At 38.6% G+C, this 23184-nt stretch overlaps 1 protein-coding gene across 4 annotated transcripts in view; it reads right to left on the bottom strand.

Annotated features, from left to right (window-relative positions):
- CHD6 (chromodomain helicase DNA binding protein 6) overlaps positions 1–23184 on the bottom strand; it is a 189447-nt gene that overhangs the window by 53646 nt on the left and 112617 nt on the right. For all 4 annotated transcript variants that reach the window (XM_054697659.1, XM_054697669.1, XM_037498908.2 and 1 more), the window contains 4 exons: positions 22805–22948; positions 19648–19903; positions 18185–18395; positions 9393–9588 (listed from right to left, as the gene is read on the bottom strand). In XM_054697659.1, coding sequence (XP_054553634.1) covers positions 9393–9588; positions 18185–18395; positions 19648–19903; positions 22805–22948 — 807 coding nt within the window. The remainder of the gene's footprint in view (positions 1–9392; positions 9589–18184; positions 18396–19647; positions 19904–22804; positions 22949–23184) is intronic.

Below are 23184 nucleotides of genomic sequence, written 5' to 3' on the forward strand. Positions count from 1 at the left end.
TATTAATTCCAAAGGGAAAAAGAGCAACTTTTCAGTTGATAAGTCTGGCAGACATCACTGATGAAGATCAAGGTCCACATTATCAGATAAGGACATATGCTTCTCCTGATGTGATATATCAAGAAGGGACATAACACTAAAGGGGTATTGCTAAGTCTGAGTCCAATACATATAAGCACAAATTGAGTGACAGTCTATAAATAATTGGCCTGTATTCTTCAAAAACATCTAACTATGAGAGAAAAAGAAACACTGAAGAACTGATCGGGATTAAGAAGACTAAAGAGATATGAGAAACACAGGTAATGAATGATCCTGGAATGACTCTTAGACTAGGGATCATATCTATAAAGGACATTGAAAGAAATTAAAAAATTTGAATATGGACGATGGGTGGAGACTGTGTTCTAATTTCCTGCTTCTGACAACTGAATTAGTTCTATAAAAGAATGTCCTGGCACTTGGGAAATACACAGTACTCTGAGGACAACTTACCCTCAAATGGTTCAGACCCAAAAATGGTACTTATATTCTCAGAGAGACAGAAGATACAGTTAGGGCAAAAAAAGGCACACTGGGCAAAATGTAAACAGTTCATAAATATGGGTAAAGGGGAATATGGAACTACAAAGTGAAATTATATCAGAATGAAAAAGTAAAAACTATTATATACAGACATGTAAAATAATTTCTCTCTTGGAGTTATGCCATCCATTTGATATATAGCTAGATTTTATAATATCATCCTGTGTTTGAATTTTAGGGATTAATTCTCCCTGCCATTCTCTTCCTGCTCCCCTCCCCACCAATTTAACCATAATGGAGGGGGTGGGAAGAAAGAAAACTAAACCAAGTAACTTTGGAAAATAGTATTTTGATTATATTGTAACACTAATGATAAAAAAAACCCACTATAATCCTGCATATATGCTGATAAATTTATTTTTCACAGAATATGAGTTGGCAGTTCTGAAATTACTGTGTATCAAGGATTAAACAAATGAATAAATACACTATTATGATAATGAGAATCAAGTCCTCTCACAGCCAGAAAAAGGAGTTACAGATAAGGAAAAGGAGAAGACTTTGTGATGTTGGGCTGGCATCAGAAATCTCACTATGGGTGGATACACATGGAATAAATACAGATGTGTGGTATGAGTGTTTACTAGTGTACATACATGTATACTCTGGTTTTGTCTGCTCAGAGACTCTAGAAGCAATAATAAATAACTGGCAGCAATGGACACATAGTCAGACCTTGCTTTCTAAACACCATTCTGAAAATAAAAGAACCAGAGATCTTTGGGGAAATTTGTCAATTCCATGGCTATTGCAGGAAAAATGTAAAATTAACCTGACAATCTGTTGGTACTTTTAAAAAGCAAGCAACTGTTCAAAAGTTGATATGAGATACCAAAAGGATAGAGGAGTAGGCCTGAAGGAACTCCCAATAAGCACATCTGAACAACAAATATGGAGAGCAGTTGATTACAACTCATAAAAATAAAATAAAAATTCATGACCCCATCCCCATACTGACATAAACAAATGGGGGACAAAGGACAGCTGCTCTTTATAACAGAATTTCAATTAATAAATGCAGAAGGAGTGAATGTAATAGAAAGTTACCATAGCCAAATACTGTGGTAATAATTACTGAAGGCAAGAAGCACTGATGGATGTTAAAATTAATGAGCAAAAGTATGATGAGAAACAGTGTATTTACAGAGTCTCAAAACATCTTCTTCCAAAATAGTGATTAATTTTAAGGTAAAAATAGTTGTTTTACAGTGGAGAAGCCCAGCAGACACCATCTCAGCCAAATATTCAAGGTTAATATCCCAACTAAGAAGATGTATCAACACCATGAACCCCCGATATGAGAGGCTAGAACATCACTGTTATATCTTTGCCAAAAATGCATGACCTCACATTTGATCATGACAAAACACGCAAACTGAGGAGTATTCTATAAAACTGCTGGTCAGCACCTTTCAAAGTGTCAAGGTCATAAAGGATAAGACAGGAGCTGTCACAGCTGGAGGAAGCTAAGGAGTCATGACATCTAAAAGAAATGTGAGATCCTGCATGGGCTCCCAGACCAGAAAAAGAACATTTATAGGAAACAAATATAGTTTCTATAACTACACTATGGTTATATAAAATGCTAACATTAAGGAAAGCTGGGTGAAAAGGCCTAGCACTACACTGTTCCATAATTTTTTTTTTAAGTTTAAAATGATTTTAAAATAAATTTTTGAAAATGAATTTTGTTTTATAAATCTATAAAACACTTAGGATAGTTCCAAAGCAAAATATGCAAAAAGGCGTATTTGGAAAAACTAGTTTCTATCCCTGTCCTGTTCCCTTACTCCTCCTGCCCCAGGCAATGGTTTAAAAATAAAGTTTTTAAGTTTTTACCCCCCTTTGTCCCACCCCCTAATCTTTTCATGGAGTTGGAAAAGGAAAAGAGAAAAACAGACACACACCTTTTTATAGCATACTATACATACTTTCCCACTTTTTTTTAACTCAATAATACATTCCCGAGATGATTCCAAATGGAGATATTTCTCATTTTAAAAGCAAAGCTGAATAGACTGTGGCTTAATTAATCATTCTTCTACTGCTGGACAACTGAATTGTTTAATCCTTGGCTATTACAAGGATTACAGCTGTCCCTCTTTCTTAGCATCTGTAGTGGCAATAAATCTTTATTACGAGAAGAGTTGATAGATAACTGGTAAAGGAAGTGATGGAGGTAAGTAATTATGTTTTATGAAACCTATAATCTAGGAATATTTGCTTCTAAGTACTGACACCGATTTTTTTGTTCTGATTCATACAATTAGAGGGATTTTAAGAAATGTTCTGAGCCAAATTCCAACAATGTGTCCACATTTCCTTTCTTTACTACCAGAACCCTGATGCTTGTAGAGGGCAGCAATGTGTTCAATTGAAACCATGTCCAGCTTCTGTGGGATGGCGAGGTACTGGACAATGAGATGTAGAAGTTGTCTGCTGGGGGCATCTGGAGGAGTTCCTCTTTCCTGAAAAGCATCTTCCTTCCTTCTTTTTCCTGTCAGGGTCTAAAGTATCCATTTTGGATTCAAGAGGATATAAACCACACTCACTGAGGATGGTGGGACACAGACAGAAGGAGCCTTCAAGGCTATCACACATTCCCAGATTACCCATCTCCAGATTTCTTACTATCACAAGCAACTACGTGGTGCCAGGAGACAAACACACCGCATCATCACTTACCTGGAAGATAACAGAATGAATGCTGTCACATTTAAGAGATTCATCACTTTACAGTCAACTCGCAAACAGATCTTACACACACATTAAGATAAAGAAAAAAACATTCAGAATGAATGTTCTATGAGGCTGTCCGCAGCCTCTGCAGTGCAGGTTTGATTCCCCACCGGCCAGGGAGATTCCCACATGGTGCAGCAAGCGAGATGCAGCCCAAACAAGCTGCATCAGCAAAGGTACAAATACAGAACCCTCCTGAGCAGACCACAAGCAGGGGGCAGTGGTGCTACTACCCCCAACCAGTACACAGCACAAGAGCGCTAATGCTCTTCCTAGCACAAAGTAGTAAGCAGTACTGACTCCTCATGTGGCTCTTATACTACTTTTCTAAATCACTACTTTATTACATTTTAAAAATATATTTTAATTCTTTAAAATACGCATAATCAGAGAAGTTAAAAAAAAAAAAACAACCTATAGTCCCACCAGAACTCAATAACGTTTAGCACACTGATAGGTTCCCCAGTCCATTTTGTATGCACAAGTGTTTTATTTCAACTCAGCAATTTAACATTTCTCCTGGCACTCTAAAAGTCTGTATCTTAGCTGTCTACTCATGCAGAAGAGGAATCAGACACTATCTATGGAGCTGCTCTCCCTCAATGATGTCCTCCACAGGCTTATGTTTGGAATCCGAAATTTCCGGCCAGGTTTATTCCTTGGGGTAAGGTTTCGTTCCCTCTTAAAATGTAAATATCACTGGGCCTCCCCTGCAGCGCAGCGGGTTGAGCGCTGCCCTATGAGGCTGTCCGTTGCTGCAGCGCAGGTTTGATTCCCCGCCGGTCAGGGAGATTCCCACATGGTGCAGCAGACCTTTCCTGTCTCGCCCGCTGCTCCACTCAGCAGTGTGTTTCAGTCAGTCTGCCTGTTCTGCTCCCCGCTCTGTCTCTGGTGGATCCTCTCACCCTCCCGTGCCTCTGACCTGTACCCCAGTTCTTGTATAAATATATCTTTAAAAAAAAAGTAAATGTCACTTAAGAATTGGCACAGGTATCTGCCCCCCTTACAACTCTATTTCTGCTATTATTCACATGATCATCCCAAATCAAAGCCTTAAGTACATCTGTTTTCCCATAGTGTGGCCTAGTGTCTGGGGCTCAATATATCTGCCAGTCAGTCAAGACCAGGCTGACAACAGGCAGGAGAGAGGAGCTGATAGGAGGGAAAAGGGTGTTTTGTGGTAGCAGAAAAAAGGAACAGAGAGTGAAAAAGAGAGGCTGTTGAAGAGAGACAAGAGAGTACTCAAAAGAAATTCACTCACTTTATGTGGTTGTAAGTACCTGTCCCATCTATTTCAGTTGTGCTGCCTATGCTCATCTGGAACACTCTTCCTTTTGATCTCATAATTTAAGATTCTTCCTCTCATGCACATCTCCGTCCAAATGTGGTCGTCTTAAAGAAGCTTTCCTACACCACTCTCTAAATCAGGGCACCCACCCCTCAGCATTCTTAGCCTCTTTTATTTCTTTGTAGTAAGTACTGCTATCTATATCTTATTTTTTTTACTTTTTGTTTACTGTCTGCCCACCCACAAAAACAAAAGCTTTCTGACAGCATAAGCTTATCAGTCTCAGTAGTAAATAAAAGTGCCTTCAAAAGAGTCTAGTCCTCCAAGCTCCAGGCACATATTGTCAACAAACAGGTGATACCTGCAATCTGGTGGCAGTAAAGGAAGTAATAAAGGGGCAGTCTCCTTTCTCAGAGCAATGTGTCAGGCCCCTATGAGCTTGCTTCCAGGGATCCTGGAAGGGGCTCTGGCTGGATTCCTTCCTCCATTACAAAATTCTCTGGACAGGCAGCAGCTGCATAACCCCGGGGCTTTGCCCTCTGCCACTACACCTGTTCCCACACTCTCTGAATTCTCCCTTCAGGAATCTTACTGGCAGAAAGGATACAGTACTATAAGGCCCCACCACTGCTACCCTGAGCCCTGTTCAACCCCAAGGAGCTCTTGCCTTAAAGAACAAAGTCTCCCTCGAGAAGAATGGAGGTGTCATGGAGACATGCAAAAGTGCAGTGTGTGCAGTCTCTGTGAGGTGAGGTGTGGTGCCTGGCTACCCCCAACAGGCCTGTCTCTGCCCTCAGAGCTTGTAGCTGGTTTCCTCAAATGAAAAGAAACCAGTTTTTCACTGTTCTTCTTCCCTCTCAGGCTATTGTGCCATTTCTTAACCTTGAGTATTGCTGGGAATCTAAGGCAAAAGCTGCTGCAGCTGACAAACCAAGACTGGATCACAGCTGTGTCTCCTGGATGAAGGTGCATAAAGGTGAATTTACACTCTCGCTTTTTTACACACACTGATGCTGACACATATAGTCAAGATTTGAGAGCAGATGTACATTTACCTGATACTGCTAGATGAGATTTGTTAAAGGGACATAAAAACTGATTTACCCAGAAAACCCAGGAAAAACGCTAATATTGAGGTATTTCGTACTACTATATTCTCTTTCCCCTAAGTAGGGCCCAGTTTCTATCCCGGATCCTAATGTATTTGTGCCTTCACTTTCATGGAAAGGGGGAGAAGGATTTGGGAAGGGAATGGTGCTGCTAGGTCTACCTACATCAGTCAGAAACAGTGTCCTGGCGCTGCTACAACCGCATGCTGTCCTGACTGGGGATAATGACAGACTGCAGCTGTTTGAGACTAGTGAACAGCACCATTTTCTGTAACCTGAACTTGGACATCTGGAGCTAAGCTAAAATCCCATTAGCAGAGAGGATGAGACTCTGATCATATTGGGATTTTCTTTTCCATGGCCCTGATATTTCGATCAGAAGTATGTACCTCAATTTACCCTCAGGATAAATGTTCTATGTCTAAGCCCATCTTCCAAAGGAAATACAATCATCTTTTCGGAGATAGGGATTGCAGTTCTTCAGTGAGCTTAAATAATATAGATGACTGAAAGCTTTTACACATCCATGAAAAATATTAGAGTTTGTGTGTGTGAATGGAGTGTGTCTAAGTTACATAACCACCTAGCAGGAACAGTCCAGGGAATGGTCTGGTTAAGGTTTCTGCTTGGTTGGGGTTATGAATGCATTTCACTGATTTTCACAGCTGATTCAGCTGTAGCCCTGTGAACCACATGATAATCTCAGGGTTGCAGTCTCCAGATCCTTTCCTCCACATCACATTTATAGCACATGGGCTCAAGAGCAAAGACAGGGTGTGCTGAGTGTGCATATCCTGTGGGTAGTCTCCAGTCCTCCTGATCTACACTCCCATGCCAACCAAGCACAGAACCTTGCTCCATCTCTGTGTACACTGCAGAACTTGGACTTTCCTTACTCTTGTCATACCTGTCTTCACAGTACATCCCAATGATATCCCTCCCCAATCACCACTGATCTTCTTCCCTGCCCTAAGATTATTCTTCTCTTCCAATTCCCTCATTTCTACCCAATCTGGTCTGATATTTCAAAAGTAAAGGATAGCTTAACATATGAAACGTTAAAAATAACCCAAGAAGCAGAGACCAATGGATCCAGAACAGTGAAGCAGTCACCAGTCTAAAAGATGGCAAGGGTCTTCCCGGCGGCACAGTGGGTTGAGCGCAGCACTGTGAAGCTACCCGCAGCCTCTGCTGCGTGGATTCAATTCCTGGCCGGCCAGGGAGATACCCACATGGTGGGGCAGACCTTTCCTGCCTCGCCCGCTGCTCCCCTCAGCAGTGCTTTTGGGCCGTCTGCCCGTTCTGCTCCCCAATCTGTCTCTGGTGAATCCTCTCACCCTCCCATGCCTCTGGCTGTACCCCAGCTCTTGTAAAAAAAACATAAATCTTTAAAAAAAAAAATAAAAGATGGCAAACTAGGGAATTCCAACTTTAACTTGGATTAGGGGCTGTCATCATAAGATGGATGGTCTCATACATTTACCTTCCGCTACATTCTGGGTACAAGAAGAGCACCCGTAGTGCTGGTAGTTGTTTCTTCAATAAGGTTGAACATTAGAGGAAGTCCACAAATGGTATCGGCACACTAAAATACTTTACACTATACTATTTCAGTTTTCTTTATTCATTTCTTGCTGGTTCTTCAGCAGTAGATATTAAAAAGCAGCTATTCTTAAACTCCCTTTTCCCCAAACCCTAATCCAGAACGGCCCACCCATTCCTTCTGGTTGCTACACATATAAATCAAATATAAATGATATCACCCTCTCCACCAGGTCTCAATATTCACATTCTTGCTCTTTCCATTCTTGGCACTGTGCCTATTCAATCAGTAATGTCCAGATTTCACCTAAGTGAAGCCAATATTCCAAAAGCTTTGTCTCTGGCCATACCCTGCCTCCAAATGCCAGCCTTATGCTTCCAATTTCCCTCCTGGAAATTCCTTCAGGCTTGTTCAGCTAACCTAGCCTCAACTCAGCCACCCAGTTTTGGTTTCTTATATCATCATTCTCCCAGGTACCAAGCCTCACAGTTGGGTGAGTACTGAAAAGGAGTACAGAATTTTACAGCTGCCAAAAATTTAAGAAATCATCTGTCTTGCAGTGGGCAAACTTCTATAACAGGAAATATCTTAGATGTGGCCTATGAAGTCTCTGGTGTGGTATTCACTCTATCACCATAAAGTGACAGCAAGCAGAGAGAACTGGAATACAAATTTGATTGTACTCAAAAAAACAAACAAACTTAGAATACAGGTGGCTAATCTACGGGTAGTACTTTCCCATTCCTTCGTCTCTATCTCTATCCTAATTAGGTTCTTGCTAGCAACCTGATCAATTGCAGTTTTGATTATTTTAATGTTGAGGATGTTACGCCTTTAAAAATTGGCTATTCATTGTATCTAGCAACTCTTCTTTGGCCCAAATATCCTTTCACGAGTAGAAAGACCCGACAGGTGAGCTAATCATATCCACAGGTTTTTCTCTGAAAGAATTATAGATGATTGAAAGCTTTCACTCATTTACAAAATATTTGAATATTGTGCCCCATTATTTGTCATGATATTTTTTACTCTGGGTTTTAGCCATGGTTACCAATATAATAATCTAAAGCACTGGTTTTTCAACTAACACACTAATAGGAAGAGTTAAATAAAACTTCACTTAGAAACTTATGAAAAAGACAAAGCAGAATGGCTTTGTGAGAAGTGGCAAGTGCAGAGGAAACCCCAATGGCCGTCAGTGTAGCTTGTTTTCCCAGGAGTATTCCCTAGGTTACCTCTTCAGTTTGTGAAATAGCTGGCCCAAATTTCTTTTATCAATTATCTGTATCATGAAAAAAGACTTTGAGCCACCCACTACCCTCCCGCCATACTCTCCAAGTATTAGCAAATATCCCACGATAGATGTTCATTATTATTAATGATGGATGTAAAACCTATATTCACAATTGCTGTCTTGCAACTTACAATCTTTTTGACCGACTTACTGTCCAATCTGGCTATACTGTCATTATTTTTACTTTGAAACAAGGCTGATGAAGACCTCTGAAGTAGGAGAAGTATTAGCTCTGCTATTTTTCTTGTTTTATGATTGCTTTTTTAGATGTATTAACTCCCACTCTGGCAATGATTTTTAAAGCCACCTGTTAGTTTGTTTAAAACTAGTAAATATCATCTGAGAATTCACAGAATTAGACACAAATAAACTCTAATATGCACTAAATGAACTAATATGGGTGACTTCCAGGCATGCAACTTTCCCACCCCTTTGGGACACATCATTTATGGCACTTGACATATGGTATCTAACATACACCCCAAGTGAAAATGACAGAATCAATCTATGCATCAAGAATTAGAAAATTAGTCAAGCTTAGTATCTTTCTTTATATCTGATAAGAATAATGGTAGTTTTATTTTCTATTTGGATGTTACCACTATAAAATACCATTTGATTTAAAATAAAAGTAAAGACCCACTCTCCAACTAGTGGGAAGGGGTAATACCCACTTTTCATTCAGTTGTGTTCCCTCACTGAGGCCCTAAGTCGGTAACGTGGCCGACACCGTAGCAAGCAGCACGGTAGACACTCTAAAGCCAAGGCAGACCCTGTCATGATGCTCTTGATTCAGGGGCAGCTAAAGCAAACAGCAATCATCCTAATGGTTACCTGCAAGTCATTTTGTGGGTTCCAGTCTGAATCAAATATGATGCAGGTATCAGCAGCTGTGAGATTGATCCCCAGGCCTCCCGCTCTGGTGCACAGAAGAAAGACAAAGCGGTCTGAGTCTGGCTTACAGAACCGGTCGATGGCTGCCTGGCGCAGGTTTCCCCGTACTCGCCCATCAATTCGCTCATAGGTGTATCTGAGGGGACCCAAACGAACGAAAGCCCAGGCGTTAATCATGACTTCAAAGGAGAACAGCACACAACAAAGGAAGCTGTTGACCGACAGCCTTAAATTCCTTACTTCTAAATTTGGACCAAATGTCAGCAGTCTAGCATGAGTCCACCCCTCCACATATGTAGCAGGGCAGACACCTAAAACTGCATTGTGAAATGTCCCCCTTTCAGAACAAGCAAAAACCAAGCTAAACCAATACACCAGCCACAAACTAACTAGAAGAAATGTAAATGTGAAGTATCAATCCCCACGGCCCAAGCAAGTTATTCTCAGGTATTTCCCAGTTTTCACTTGCACTGAGTCTAATGATAAGACCAGGAGACAAACAGAAGCCTCAACCATTTCCTTTCAGTAATGCTCATAACAAGAAATCAGAGTTCAAAGCAGTCTTCAGTTGCTTCTGGGTAAGCTGAATGTGAGAAGATTATACTGACAGGCAGCTCTTTTATCTGGGCTAGTCATTTCTATCCTAACAGTTCCTCAAAGCTTTAGAAGCACAGCAAACCTCCAAGTTTATGGCTGAAATCAAGATCTTCTGGGTAGTATACTGCCAAGCAAGTAGGGATAAATCACAGGAAAGGTTTTTGAGCCATGTTAGGGAAATTGAAGAATTTTGAGAGGAAAACAAAATCAGGAAGTAAAGCTGAATATCATGAAAAGGCACATATCATTGTGGAAAGTTAAGAAACAAGCTAATGAAAGTTAAGGTAAAAGGAAAGAGAGTAAGAAATAAAATTGCTATAGGAACACAATATATGTTCCTCCAAATAGAAAAAAACAGGTACCTTCTGTTTTTCACAGATAGAGAACATGGAATTAACACAAAATTAAAATGTAGTAGCAATCGATGACAGCTAAGAGCCTTATTTTTTTCTTATTCACCCCTTGACAACAAACAAATTAATAAGAGAACTATTAGCCAGGGCCCAATTTTGACCAATAAGCAAGAACAGGTAGGTATAGTATAAGTTATTGAAAAGGATCTAACCCAATAATAACCAAGAACACAAATCCTGGCAAAAATCATACTGGTAGCCCCAAATTTGAGGAATCAGATCTTTAAAATTTCAGATAACACACTGGAAAGAGAGTAAAGACAGATACTCTAATGGCAGGTGACTGTGTGAAGCTCTAGAAAACGAAATTTGGTCATATATTCCCAACTACCTTAAGGAAAAGGAAAAGCCACGTAAAGAAACCAGACTACCCAGGAGACATAAGGGACACACGTGAAGCAATACTGGCATGGATGATTTATTTCTCTTTTAAAAACTGTAATAAACTTAAGAATAGTGGGACTACATTAGTAAGTAAAATAGGTGGAAGTAAGAGGACTGTCATGATGGCAGACTAAAAAGATCTTGTGCTATTAAAATAAAAGATAGACTGTATGTTAGAATTCTATCAAAACACACACAATTAGATATATTTATTATTACTAATAACAACCACAGCAATAATATCAGAGCAAGCTCTTAAGTGTTAAGCTCATAGTGCCAGGGTACTGTGTTTATAAGCTTGTATGAATCTTCACACTTACTTCTCTATCATCCCCATTTTATATTTGAGGAAACTTCAAAAACATACCAAAAAAACCCCACACAAGCAAATTAACTTGCTTTGCAACCCAGCAGTTAAGCGACCTGAACTCAGACCCATTTGACTCAGAGGCCACACTCTTAACCAGTTTGTTGTATGGTCTTCATATTGTACTTTCCATTAAAATGCAAGAGGACATAAAGATTTCCCTAAAAACTTAAAAAGAGAAAATTTAAGATAAATAAGAGACACTGGGAAACTTTGGAAACTTGTAACTCAATAGAAGGTGATGGCAGAAACTACAAGGATCGGTGATTTTGCTAAACCAATGAACCGGGGATCTGCACTGGGTTGCTCCCAGAAGTCTGACCATGCATGTGATACAGTGGAGGAAGCATATGATTTGGAGTAAGGAGGCAGAACTGAGATTCCATTAAACAAATGCTGCCACCTCCTCTACCACCACACATGTGAATTATTAATGCTGCAGGCACAGAGGACTCAGTGTTCTTTGGTAAGAGACCCCTAACCATCAGCAAGGAGCTGTATGCCACGGATCTGAGTGAGGCTGATCTTGCCCTGGCCTCGAGGAAGAGAAACCAGTGAACAATGGTGATATAGGTTAGCTATCCCCTAGGGGAAAAATTCCCATAAAATTAGATCGTATTTTGCCAGCTATGGTTTAACATGTTTTAGAAACTCTGCAGGATGACTGGAACATTAATTCTCATTTCTATCATTTAGTTCAGCCAAGGGAGGACTCTTGAAGAACACAAAGCTAAAATAAAACTCTAACTATTTGAGTTATTTTAAATTGTTCCTTGCACAGGGGAGGGAGGAGCAAAAGGAACTACGGTGATGGTTCACAAGTGATGTGTTGGTGGGAGATTTATGGGGACTACACTTGAGGAGAGAATTCAAATATTATACAAAAATGAACAACAAAGTAAGGAAGTTAAAAAGTTCAATAAAAAAATAAATAGTTCCTTGCCACCCTCCATTTCCCAACTTCTGAGCCAGATCTCTTGGCTGTGCCATGACCTCTGTGTGAAAGGATACCATGAAATTCAATGGGAACAAAATCAAACTGATACCAGGAGAGGCAACAAGCCTCAAGTACAGAAAACACCTTATGGGCTAGTAAATTTGAAGAAATCAGACGTCATAAATTTTAACATACCGGCCATCGGTTCGTCAATTAACCCTGTGCATCAACTATATTTTGAACAAAATTCATAGGAGTTGATGAAGTTCATCAAACTGTAATCCTGATCACTGTCAAATATCAACAAGAAGCTGGTGGCACTCTGGAAAGCCTCATTGCTCTTGGGGTGGTTAGGCAGGGAGAGGTGGAGTGAAACACTTTGGTCATGAGAGAAAATTTTGACCTCAAAAGGCCTGAAGGGAAATAAAATAACTTTTTCATCTCCCAGCAATATACAGCTGGAAAACATAAAAAATGGGGGGAAAATCCCATTTACAATGGCCATAAAAATCAGTGAAAGAAGAAAAACATGTAAAACACTAAAGAGCAAACCAATAAGAAATATATAGGACTTAGCAACATGATACTAGGGGCCATGTTGTTTTGTTCACTGTGTCCCTAACACATATAGAAGTTCTAGCACAAAGTACATACTTTATAAATATTTATCAAATCAACGGTTTATATATAAAAGACATGAATAAGTGCAGGGAATACCAAATATTTTAAATTTGCAAATATTATCAATCCTGCCCTACTTAATGAGTAAAAGTCAATCAAAATTCAAACAGATGGATATATATACACATAAGTAAATACAGACATGTAAACGTATACATATACATACAAATTTTTTAGGTAGTGAGGGACTCAAATAGTCAGGGGTAGTTCATCAACAACAACATATGAGCAAGAACAGAAGTACTGATCAAAAGAAAGGGTAGAACACACCCAACATATATAGCATATCTATACTTAATAGACAGTTTTCTATGAATGGGGAAAATCAACTATTTAATAAATAGAAAATTAGACGTATGTGAAAATAATTTAAAATAGAATCCAATTAAGCCATTTATCGAAATTATATGACTGAAGACTGAAATGTTAAAAAAAAAAAAAGAAATCCAGTTAAAGACTATGAATTAATATACATGTTTAGTTCTTTAATCTCCACAACCTCTAGTAAAATAGTAAAATAATTTTTTAAAAGGCATGGTTAATTCCTTCCCCCCAAATAAACAGAAGAAATAATTGAATTCAATTCTGCAGAATATTTAAAGGAAGCAGGCACCGGTGGCACCAGTACTCTAGAAAGGAAGACTGTACAGTCTAAATAAAGGAACTGGTGGAATATCTGTTCAAATATCAGGGAGCTTATAGATCACCCATGCCAGGTAGAGTTTCTATACTAACAAAAGGGAAGAGGGACAGAGACATTGAGCCCTCCCTACCACTCCTTACATCTTCCTCACAATCAACTCTTATTACAATCAAGTTCCCATCTTGGCAGGAGAAAGGAAAAGAGACACTCCCAAAATACTGACACTTGAGGTTCCCCAATGAAATGGCCCAGTTAGATGGATGGGGCCCATATAGGTGTCAAGAAACCAGGGCCACATATGCAGAGCTTCTAATTAGCTCAGAAGAGCCCACCATCTGAAGGCCTTAAACCAGCTATGGGAGGAAAGCCTCTGTTCTGAAACACAGATATCTACTTCTAGAATGGAGGGAGAGATTGAAAATATCAAACCTCTAACAAACAAAACCACAAAATCCAGACAAAATACAAAAACAACAACAACCCACCAAAATACACACACATCCCCCAAAACGAATGAGCAGGCAAACCTAGGAGGGCAAGTGAAGACTTAAGAAAAACTGGCAGACTTTAGAAAGGAATAGAAACTGTGGTTTTGGTCAGAGGGAGGCTGTGATCTAAGTGGCAAAAGTGTAGGGCAGCTCCAAATATGATAAAAAGCCACTGTCTTTCCTATCAGAGGCACCAAGGGAAGGAGTCACAGGAAACCAGGACTGACAGAGGGTGAGGGGAGTTCATGAGGAACCCCAAACTCTACCTAAGTCTATCACTGAGAGACCTTCTTGTACCTTCTTCTTGTACCTTCTTGGAGCAGATTGAAAGAAATTAGAGCTGGGACTGGAGCGATTACCTATATCAACAGAATTTGCATTTTCACTCTCACTGTAATATTAAGAAACAGAAAGCAATGTGGCACATTCTCAAGGGGAAAAAGTCATCAAACGATGCCAAGCTGAAGCTGTTATAATCACCAGACAAGAACTTTAAAACAGCTTTTATAATTATGCTCAATGAGATAATGTACATAATGAATGAAGAGAAAGGAAATAACAATAGAAAAACAAAACCTCAAAGGAAAAATCAAAAGCATATCTTAAAACTAAAATGTAATCTCTAAAATAAAACACTAGGTGGACTTTGTGAGCATAATGGAAATGACTGAAGACGGCACTTGAAGACAGATCTAAACAGAACAGAGGAAAAAAAGGATTGGGGGGCGGTGAAGAACAGAGCCTATGGATCTATGGGACGCTATTAAAAAGGAAAACACACAGGTAATTGGATTCCCACAAAGAGAAAGGAGAATTGAGTTAAAAAGAAAAGAATTTGTCCAAAAGAGCCCCAGATTTGATGAAAGACATACATTTACAAATTCAAGATGGTCAATTAACTCCATGCAGGAGTAATTAATCAAACTGCTAAAAATCAAAAATTGAAAGAGAATCTTAGTGGTAGAGTAAAATAACACATCACATATAGGGAACAATGATGCATAAATGAAGAACTTCTCATCAAAAACCCTGGGGCCAGAACACAGTGAAACAACCCTTCAAAGTGCTGGAAGAAAAAAAACAAAGCCAACCAACAATTCTAATATGAAAGACAAGAAATAGGAACAGACAAAAATCTGTGGCAAATGATTTTTAACCCTGAATCTCAAACCCAGCCAAATGATTACTCAAGAGTGAGAGTAAATTAAAAACATTTCAGACATGTCTCAAAATTTACTTATAATGTACCTCTTCTCAGTAGATCCCAGGAGAGGTACAAGGGATCCACTAACAAAGAGACTTAATCCAGAAGACTGGAAAGAAAACTTGTCAGAGTGATGGAAGAAGGGAGATGCCGTATGACAACTGTGAACTAGGCAGGAAGAGCAAAGGGGTAGAAAGGAAGAGATGAGAAGAACTAAGAGAAATGGCTCTGAGAAGATGAAACTTACGTGTTTGACATAACAAAAGCAGAGTTAGACAATAAGGGTAAATTGTGGAGCTGAATTATAACAAGTATGCAGAAAAAGAAGCAATCCAATCAAAAGATCATTTTTACTACAGGGGGAAAAAATCATGCAAGAAAGAAGCTGTAAACTACATACTACATGGCTGACTTGTAATTCAGAATTTACATAAGTTATAATAAACACTGAATATTAATCTAACCAAATTTACATGGCATATTGGATGATGGGAGGATAGGAAGTTGCTTATGAGGGGCAGTGAGAGAAGAGACTCAGCTTCCTTATGAGAACATATAACAATCTCCAAAAAATCAAGAAATTATGACCGTTAACATTATTTAGAGATAGAGCCATAAATACCAAGAGAAACTGCACTAAAAGTTTAAATTAACTGTTTTGGGGCATAGGAGAATTGCACTGGGGGGAGGGATGGATTAAGGAATGCAAATTTTCATAAAGCTAATAGAATAATTTCACTCTTTAAATTATGAGCATGTCTAACTGATGAAATAAAAACTAAAGTAAAAAAGAGAAAAGTAATAATGATAAGGGCAGAAGAACCTTGCCAGAGGTAGATGAGATGAAGAAATCATAAAAGAATGACAAGAAATTACTTAAGTTCATAAGAATCCATAGTTAAGAATAGGGGAAGTCTTCCTAAGCATATTAATTTAAACTTAAATTCAAACAAAATTAACCATTTAAGTTTATTTAAAATTGTTTTAAGACCAAGTATCTGATTGCTAAAAATTTAGAATTTCTAAAAATAAAATTAACGAACAAAAACCCATACTCACAAACAACATTAAAAGTCAAAAACAATGGGGAAGTAATTGCACTATGTTCTTATGTAAATGAGTCTTAAAAATTAATAATCAAAGGGCAAAAGAGCAACAGAAAATGGAGAAAGAATATGAATGAACACTCCACAAAAACCAAAATACAGTTAATATATATGACAAAATACTCATTTATAATCAGAAATACAATTAAAAGAAGGGCCCATAATTTTGGCTTATTGACTTAGCAAAGATTAAGGAGCAAAAACAGTATTGATCAGATTATGTGAGTAAAAGCATTACCATAGACTGTTATAAAGGCATGTTAAGTAAAACCACCTTTCTAGACTGTTTCTGAAAATATGTATAGGGTACTTTTAAAAAATGTATATCAGAATTTAACCTAAGGAAATAACTGGAAGCATTCTCAATCAAAATAAAAGGATATCCATAGCATTCCTTGAAATGCTGAAAAAGACAGATTATCATGCAGATGACCAAAAATGTTATAGAAAATAACAAAAGAAAAAAGTTTCACAATGTAGTGAACAAAAATGCTGAGTTACAAAGTAGAATGTACAATATGACCCCAATTTAAACAAATGAACAACAAAACTAAACATATGTGCACACAAAGAAAGAAGACTACTAAGATAAACTCCAAAGTAGAATAAGGATTCTAAGCAGGTGGTGGTGTGATGCAAGTCCATATTCTCCAGAGAAACTACAGTGCATTAAGTAACTTGAAAGCAAAATGAGCAGTAAATGATAAGAAAAAATAGCATAGAAGGTCTAAATAAAGACATCTGTAAAGTCTGTTAATTAGTTTCTCATTCTGGAGGTGTTCATTAAAAAAACTGCAAATTAGTAATGTATGTATTTTGAAGAGTAAGGTAATTTATTCATAAGCAGCAAGTGCTCTGGCAATGGGGCTCCTAATATATAGTGATTTTATAAAACATAAAGCTGCTTTATTAGTTTTGCTTTATTCAGATCTATCTATCTATCTATCTATGTCTTGAGAATTATTTACATAAAAATCTCCACTAGCAGGCTGAGAATTCTTTATTGCCTAATATGATTTAGAAGATTTATGTGACATTAAATGTCAACATATCCCATAGTTAAATTTGCTATTTCTGTTAATATTTTCAGAGTCTTCAAGGAAAAGAATATAAGACAATTGAGATGTGCTGCAATTTTACTATATGAAAATACAGATCTTGAACTTATCAATGGGTAAGGCTAATGGTTTTTATGACCTGGAAGAGTCTTTCATCATTAAAAGTTAATTTTTAAAAATCCATTTATCATCTTCCCATCACTGATTTATCCCAATGACTAGAAATGTAAGGTACAATGTAGTATTACGTAAAGTAAAATGTATTAACAAATGTAACTCATATAGAATCCAAACAAGTATTAACCACATTAACACCTGCATGAGTAATGGAATTTAGGTGCAAGGAATTAAAGGAATATGAAGAAAATAAGGGATGCCACAGCTAGTGTACCTTAAAACCAAAAAGGTTTGCTGAGAAATAAAATATCCCCAAACTCTTTTGAATTTGACAATTTTGCTGAGTTGTCAACTTACAGTTTTTTAGAAACCTTATACAACGGTACTGTATTTCTGCTATCATTATTTAATTACACCCTGCCCTGCCCAAGAAAGTAAACACATTATTTTCTTTCCTTAACCTTCTCTAATGATATCTGAATTGTTTCTTCAAGCTAAAGAAAACATAAACAAACATTTAGCATTTCTTTTTTAAGCAAAACAAAGACTCCACATTCACTAGATAGGTAAACATGGACGTACTTGGTCCACAAGACTTAATTCTGAATTTTAGTCAATTGTTAAAAGCTTCCTTTTCTCCATCTTTGAATGCTGTTATTAAAGCACAATTTTTGAATGGATCAAAAAGGTCTCAGAGAAAGGGAACTGCCCACATGCAGTTCTGAAACAGCTCTCACCTTCTCTGGATGAGATAATCTTCCAGGATATCGAGACAGCGCACCATCTGGGAGAAAATGAGGACTTTATGGCCACCGGCAATCAGCTTAGGGAGCAGTTTATCAATCAGTACCAACTTCCCTGCTGCCTGAATCATGGCCTGTAGCTGAAAGTCGGAGGCATCAGGGCTGTGGGTTTTTCGGAAATCTTCCAGAATTTTCTCCTCTGCCCCTGAAAAGGAATGGGACAAAACTATTCCTTGGACAAACTGTAAGGATAAAAGCCACTCTCTATAGATCCTAGAAAAAAGAAGTAAATTCTTAGGTCTTGGACTGACATTCCAGTAAGATGGTGCTGCTTGTATATCCTGGGTCTATGTCCCCAGCTGAAGGCTCTGCAAGCAGCAAACTCAGCAAGCAGAGAATACAGGTGATTTGATTTGTAAGTCCCACCAAGTAGAGAAAGGACTGAGACACCAGGTCCTAAGCTGATTCATACAATAAAGAAACCTTCACAGAAAGTTGACAAAGAAGCCCCTCTTGACATACCTCCTGAGGTCAGAGACAAGTGATATGCAAATCCAAGCCACATTTTTAATTTAAAAATTCATCAAAAACTTTCACTGTACAAAAAGTTCCTGACATCTTCTCTAATTAGGACAATTAACTGCTAACTTGTCTGTAGTTTTTCTTTCATTTCGTTATGATTATTCAACTAAATAACAGCTCCCTGTGCCAAAGTGGAAAGTGTGGGCTAGACTGCCATTAAGAAAAGGACAACAAACTAATGGGTGATAGCCAACTTTTGTAGGGCAGAGTGTTGGCAGAAGTAGGGTCAAAATTTAGCTGTGTACTCACTAACTAGATTACTGTAGGGTAAGGTAAAAAGTATCAGGCTTTTCTGCCTTCCTGCCATTAGGATAGATGACGGAACCCTGTGGTCCCGAAAGCATGCCTGATGGCGCGGGCACCTGGAGTAGGGCGTGGGCATATGTAAACGGGATTCACCTGGGCTAAGCCTGGGCTTTTAAGGGCGGCATCACAGGGACGCCAGCAGAAGAGAAGCAGAGAAGCATGAAGAACCACGAGAGCAGCGGAGATCACCGGGGAGCCTAGGCAGAGTGAAGACTTGCTGGGGACTGGGAGGCCTGCCAGCCTCATGGCCCTCTGGCACCCCTGCCTGCTGTGTACCTGGTAAATCCCAATAAAAACCTGAAAAGCCGCTGAGGGATCCAGGACTCCTCCTTTACCCTGTCTGCATAGAATCATAGAAAACCTGCTCAGTGCCCTTCCTGTCCTTACAATTACTTAGGCAAATTCATCAACTTCTTTAAAAATAAAACTGTTTAGTGGCCCATTAAAAAAAGTGAGCATGCATACACCCAGGATTTAATGGGAACTCACTATATAAGATTACTGACAATCATCAGTTTTTGTTAGAGGACCATGCCAGGCCTGAGTGGCTCCCTGCTTCCCCCACTCACCATTGATCAGATAGGGATGGTTACAGCACTTTCTCAGCTCCATCATGGTATTGATGAGATTGGGCATGTTGTGCTGATTTGCCCCCTTGGTCAGGAAGGAAAAGTTCTTCTCCAGGATGGCACGGTAGTACTTTTTTTGGATATTGGTCAGCTCTACTTCAATGATCGTCTCTTGTTTGGGAGCAAGGTTCTTTTCCACATCATCTTTCAGCCGCCGAAGCATCATTGGTTTTAGGATAGACTGCAGTTTCTTCACCTGTTCAGGGAAATGAGACCTGTTCACCTGGACCTACCCTGATGTAATGATTACTGGGGTACTTGAACCTTCACTAGGATCTCTTGAGCATCTAGTGATAGTACTGTGGTAGTAGATTAAATGATGATCATGACTGATCCCTGATCGTGGGAAGTTTATGATAGAACAGAAAGGAAAAAAGGGATCTGGTTTTAATTCACACATAATTATGCAGAACCTATGTAGTAAAATGACAAGATATAAAAGAAAGACATGAAAGACAGTACCTATTCTTCAGGGTGAAGAAAACAAACCTCTCTTTCTAACACATACACATGCAACAATTACCTGAGGATTATTTTAAACCATGTAAGGAGGTACAAGATATATTACACAAAGGAAAAACTGAGATGTTGAAAGAACAAAATAAAAAGAAGAGGCATTCTGGGGGTGAGTGAAATGGGTGAAGGTAACCAAAAGGTACAAACTTCTAATTATTAAAAAAAAAAAACAAAAACAAGCCCTGTATAGTATTGTGACTACAGTTAGTAATACTGTATTTGTATATTTCAAAGTTGCTAAGAGAATAAATCTTAGAAATTATCATCACTGGGGGGGAAAGTATGTGTAGTGATGGATATTAACTAGATTGTGAATACCACATATCTATCGCAAATCATTATCTTGTATATCTGAGACTTACACAAGGTTTTGTGTCAATTCGAACTCAACAACAAAAAGAATTCAAAGCAGTCTAGATATGGTTTTTTTGCACATCTTCTAAGTGACAATAGCGGCAGACATGTCTGAGGATAGCAGCAAGTAGAGAGTTAACGTCAGGTGACACCTCCCATCCCATCATGCAGATCGTCACCTCAGGGGCCCTTAAAGTGTAATCACACTCTTTGCTGTGATGTGCCTGTTCTTCATTTAACAGTCCAGGCCTGGACAGCAGATTTCTATTCACTTAATGGCACCAGCAAGGTGACTTACTCCCTTTTTCAAGAAGATGGTGGCAGAGAAGGGAGTCAAAGTCAAGGTACCCAAGATAACTCTGAGCTAAATATGCTATCAATAAGATTAATCCCACAGGGAAAATAAAGTAAGGGGAAATGCAAGTGCAAAGGATCAAGGTTCAAGTCAAAAAAACTTTAAGTGGACAGGGTCTGCATAAATAAGCTGTGTGCTGTGCCAATGTTTTCCGAAGAAATATAAAGTGACTTACAGAGTGATTTTGAGGAGTTATGGAGCAGGTTTTAAACCATGATCAATATACTTTACTTTGGAAACAGATGCTTCCTAAAAGTTTTATGTACTGTGATTTAAAATACAGACATTTGATATATTTTTGTGGTTTTCTCTTAACCCCAATCTTTAATCTACTTATGACACCCTGATTTTACCAACCATGGAATAAGGCATCTAATTCCCCAGATGGAATAAGGAATTACAAGATAAGAACCCAAAGAGAAAAGACACAGCTTGATAACTATTAAAGACAGGGACAAATGCCAATCTGCCACATGCCGGGCTCAGCTTTTGCCCTTCACTTGGTTCATACCTTGAATCATTTAGAGTATACTATATGCCAGACACTGTGCTGGTCAATACAACAAACACAACTTTGAAGAAGATGTGGGCCTTGTCCTCAAGGAGGTCCTTGTCTAGGAAGAAGAAAAAATGCATACCACAAAATAAGTGCAACGGGAGAAGAGGATGCATTTCTAATGGTCCAAAAATGGAGAGAGGGCTGGAGCTGGTTTTTGAAGGATTGGTAAGATACTGCAAATGTAGAGAAGTGGGATTAAGTTTGATTATTCACTGCTCTAAAAGTCTGAGTTGCCACAGAAGTAGAAACAGATTGGAACCACAGAGTGTACTTTTGAAATCTGTTAGCAAAATTTCCAAGTCTTCTCAGCCCCAAATTCTCTGTCCCAACCCACTCACACTATTGCTAGATTAATTTGGCAGAACTAATCATGTCATTCTTGCAATCAAAACCTTGCATTCCTTTTCGAATACCCACCAAGTTCTTCTACCTGTCTTTCAAGATCTTCCCAAAATATAACCCTAAACCCTTCTGGTTTCATGCACAAGTCATCTTCCTGTGTCAAGCTCAGCCAGATGATTCCCTACTACCCAATAAACTGCATTTTCTCCTCTATATAAAGTAGTCTCCATCTTTCTTCTCTCTTCACCTGTTGAAAACTTATGCATCTTCCAAAGTGTATCTTCAAATTGTATTTTCTCCATGAAGTCTTTCCCGATTACTGAACAGATGTCACCTTTCTCTCCTTTAAAGCCTCCAATCCTATGATTTGTTTTTGTGCATTTTAACTTGTCTGGCTTATTTCTATAATCCCTATTATAGATAGATATTATAGATATTTCTTAATATTAGTTGTTTTGAATCAGACTTGAGTAGAAAAGCTGACTTAGATATTTGAAAACTGAAGAAATTTAGTTGATTTGGACAAATCTGGCTACTACTTTAGGTGTATGACTCCCTTCTTTTCCTCACGACCTATGTTTTGCTGTACTCAAGAACATGTGTCAAATTGTGTAGGAGAAAGGATGAAGGATGTGGGAGGCAGAAGAAAGTACTATGTTTCCTGAGGCCAGAGCTGTGAGCATAATCCTTGAACTCACAGACTATGCATATGTGAGATCAGTGAAGCCAAAAGGACTGATATGCTAATGTATGATATTTTGGAATTTGATTCATTTATCCTTCGGAATAGTAAGAACTGCCAATAATCAGCTTACCCTCCTCCTCCTCAATATAACCAACAAAGAAGATAACACTCATTTTACCAGGGATGTGAGAACTTACTAATTTCTTTTCCTACAGAGACTTGTTCTTTCCTAGATGGTGAAGTTAACTATCATGTTGCTTCCTCAATCCTTCAGGCCCCCATTTACCTGTTCTTCTGTTTTCAGATCTCCAAACTCTTCCAAGAAAGCAGTCTCAGAAGGAAACTGTGATGGCTCCAGAAAATTTAACAAACTGAAGAGCTCCTCCACAGAGTTCTGCAAGGGTGTCCCAGTGAGCAGCACTTTGTGTTCCTGCACAAATTAATAGTACAAGATGAACACTGTCTGAACCACTAAAACATACTTGCTTTAGTGGGCAAATGAAGCAAGGGCATTCTGTGCTCAATTTGGGACAACCGTGTTTTGCTTTTATGAAAGGACAGAATGCCAGCATTTCATGGGTGCACAGTCAATACAGATCACCCTTTCTTTCACATCGCTGATCCCAGTCCCAATTTCATGTTAATTAAAGCAACCATTCATTTATT

This window comes from Talpa occidentalis, unplaced genomic scaffold (assembly GCF_014898055.3).
Source record: "Talpa occidentalis isolate TD23 unplaced genomic scaffold, MPIMG_talOcc4v2.1 talOcc4.10, whole genome shotgun sequence".
NCBI classification, from domain to species: domain Eukaryota; kingdom Metazoa; phylum Chordata; class Mammalia; order Eulipotyphla; family Talpidae; genus Talpa; species Talpa occidentalis.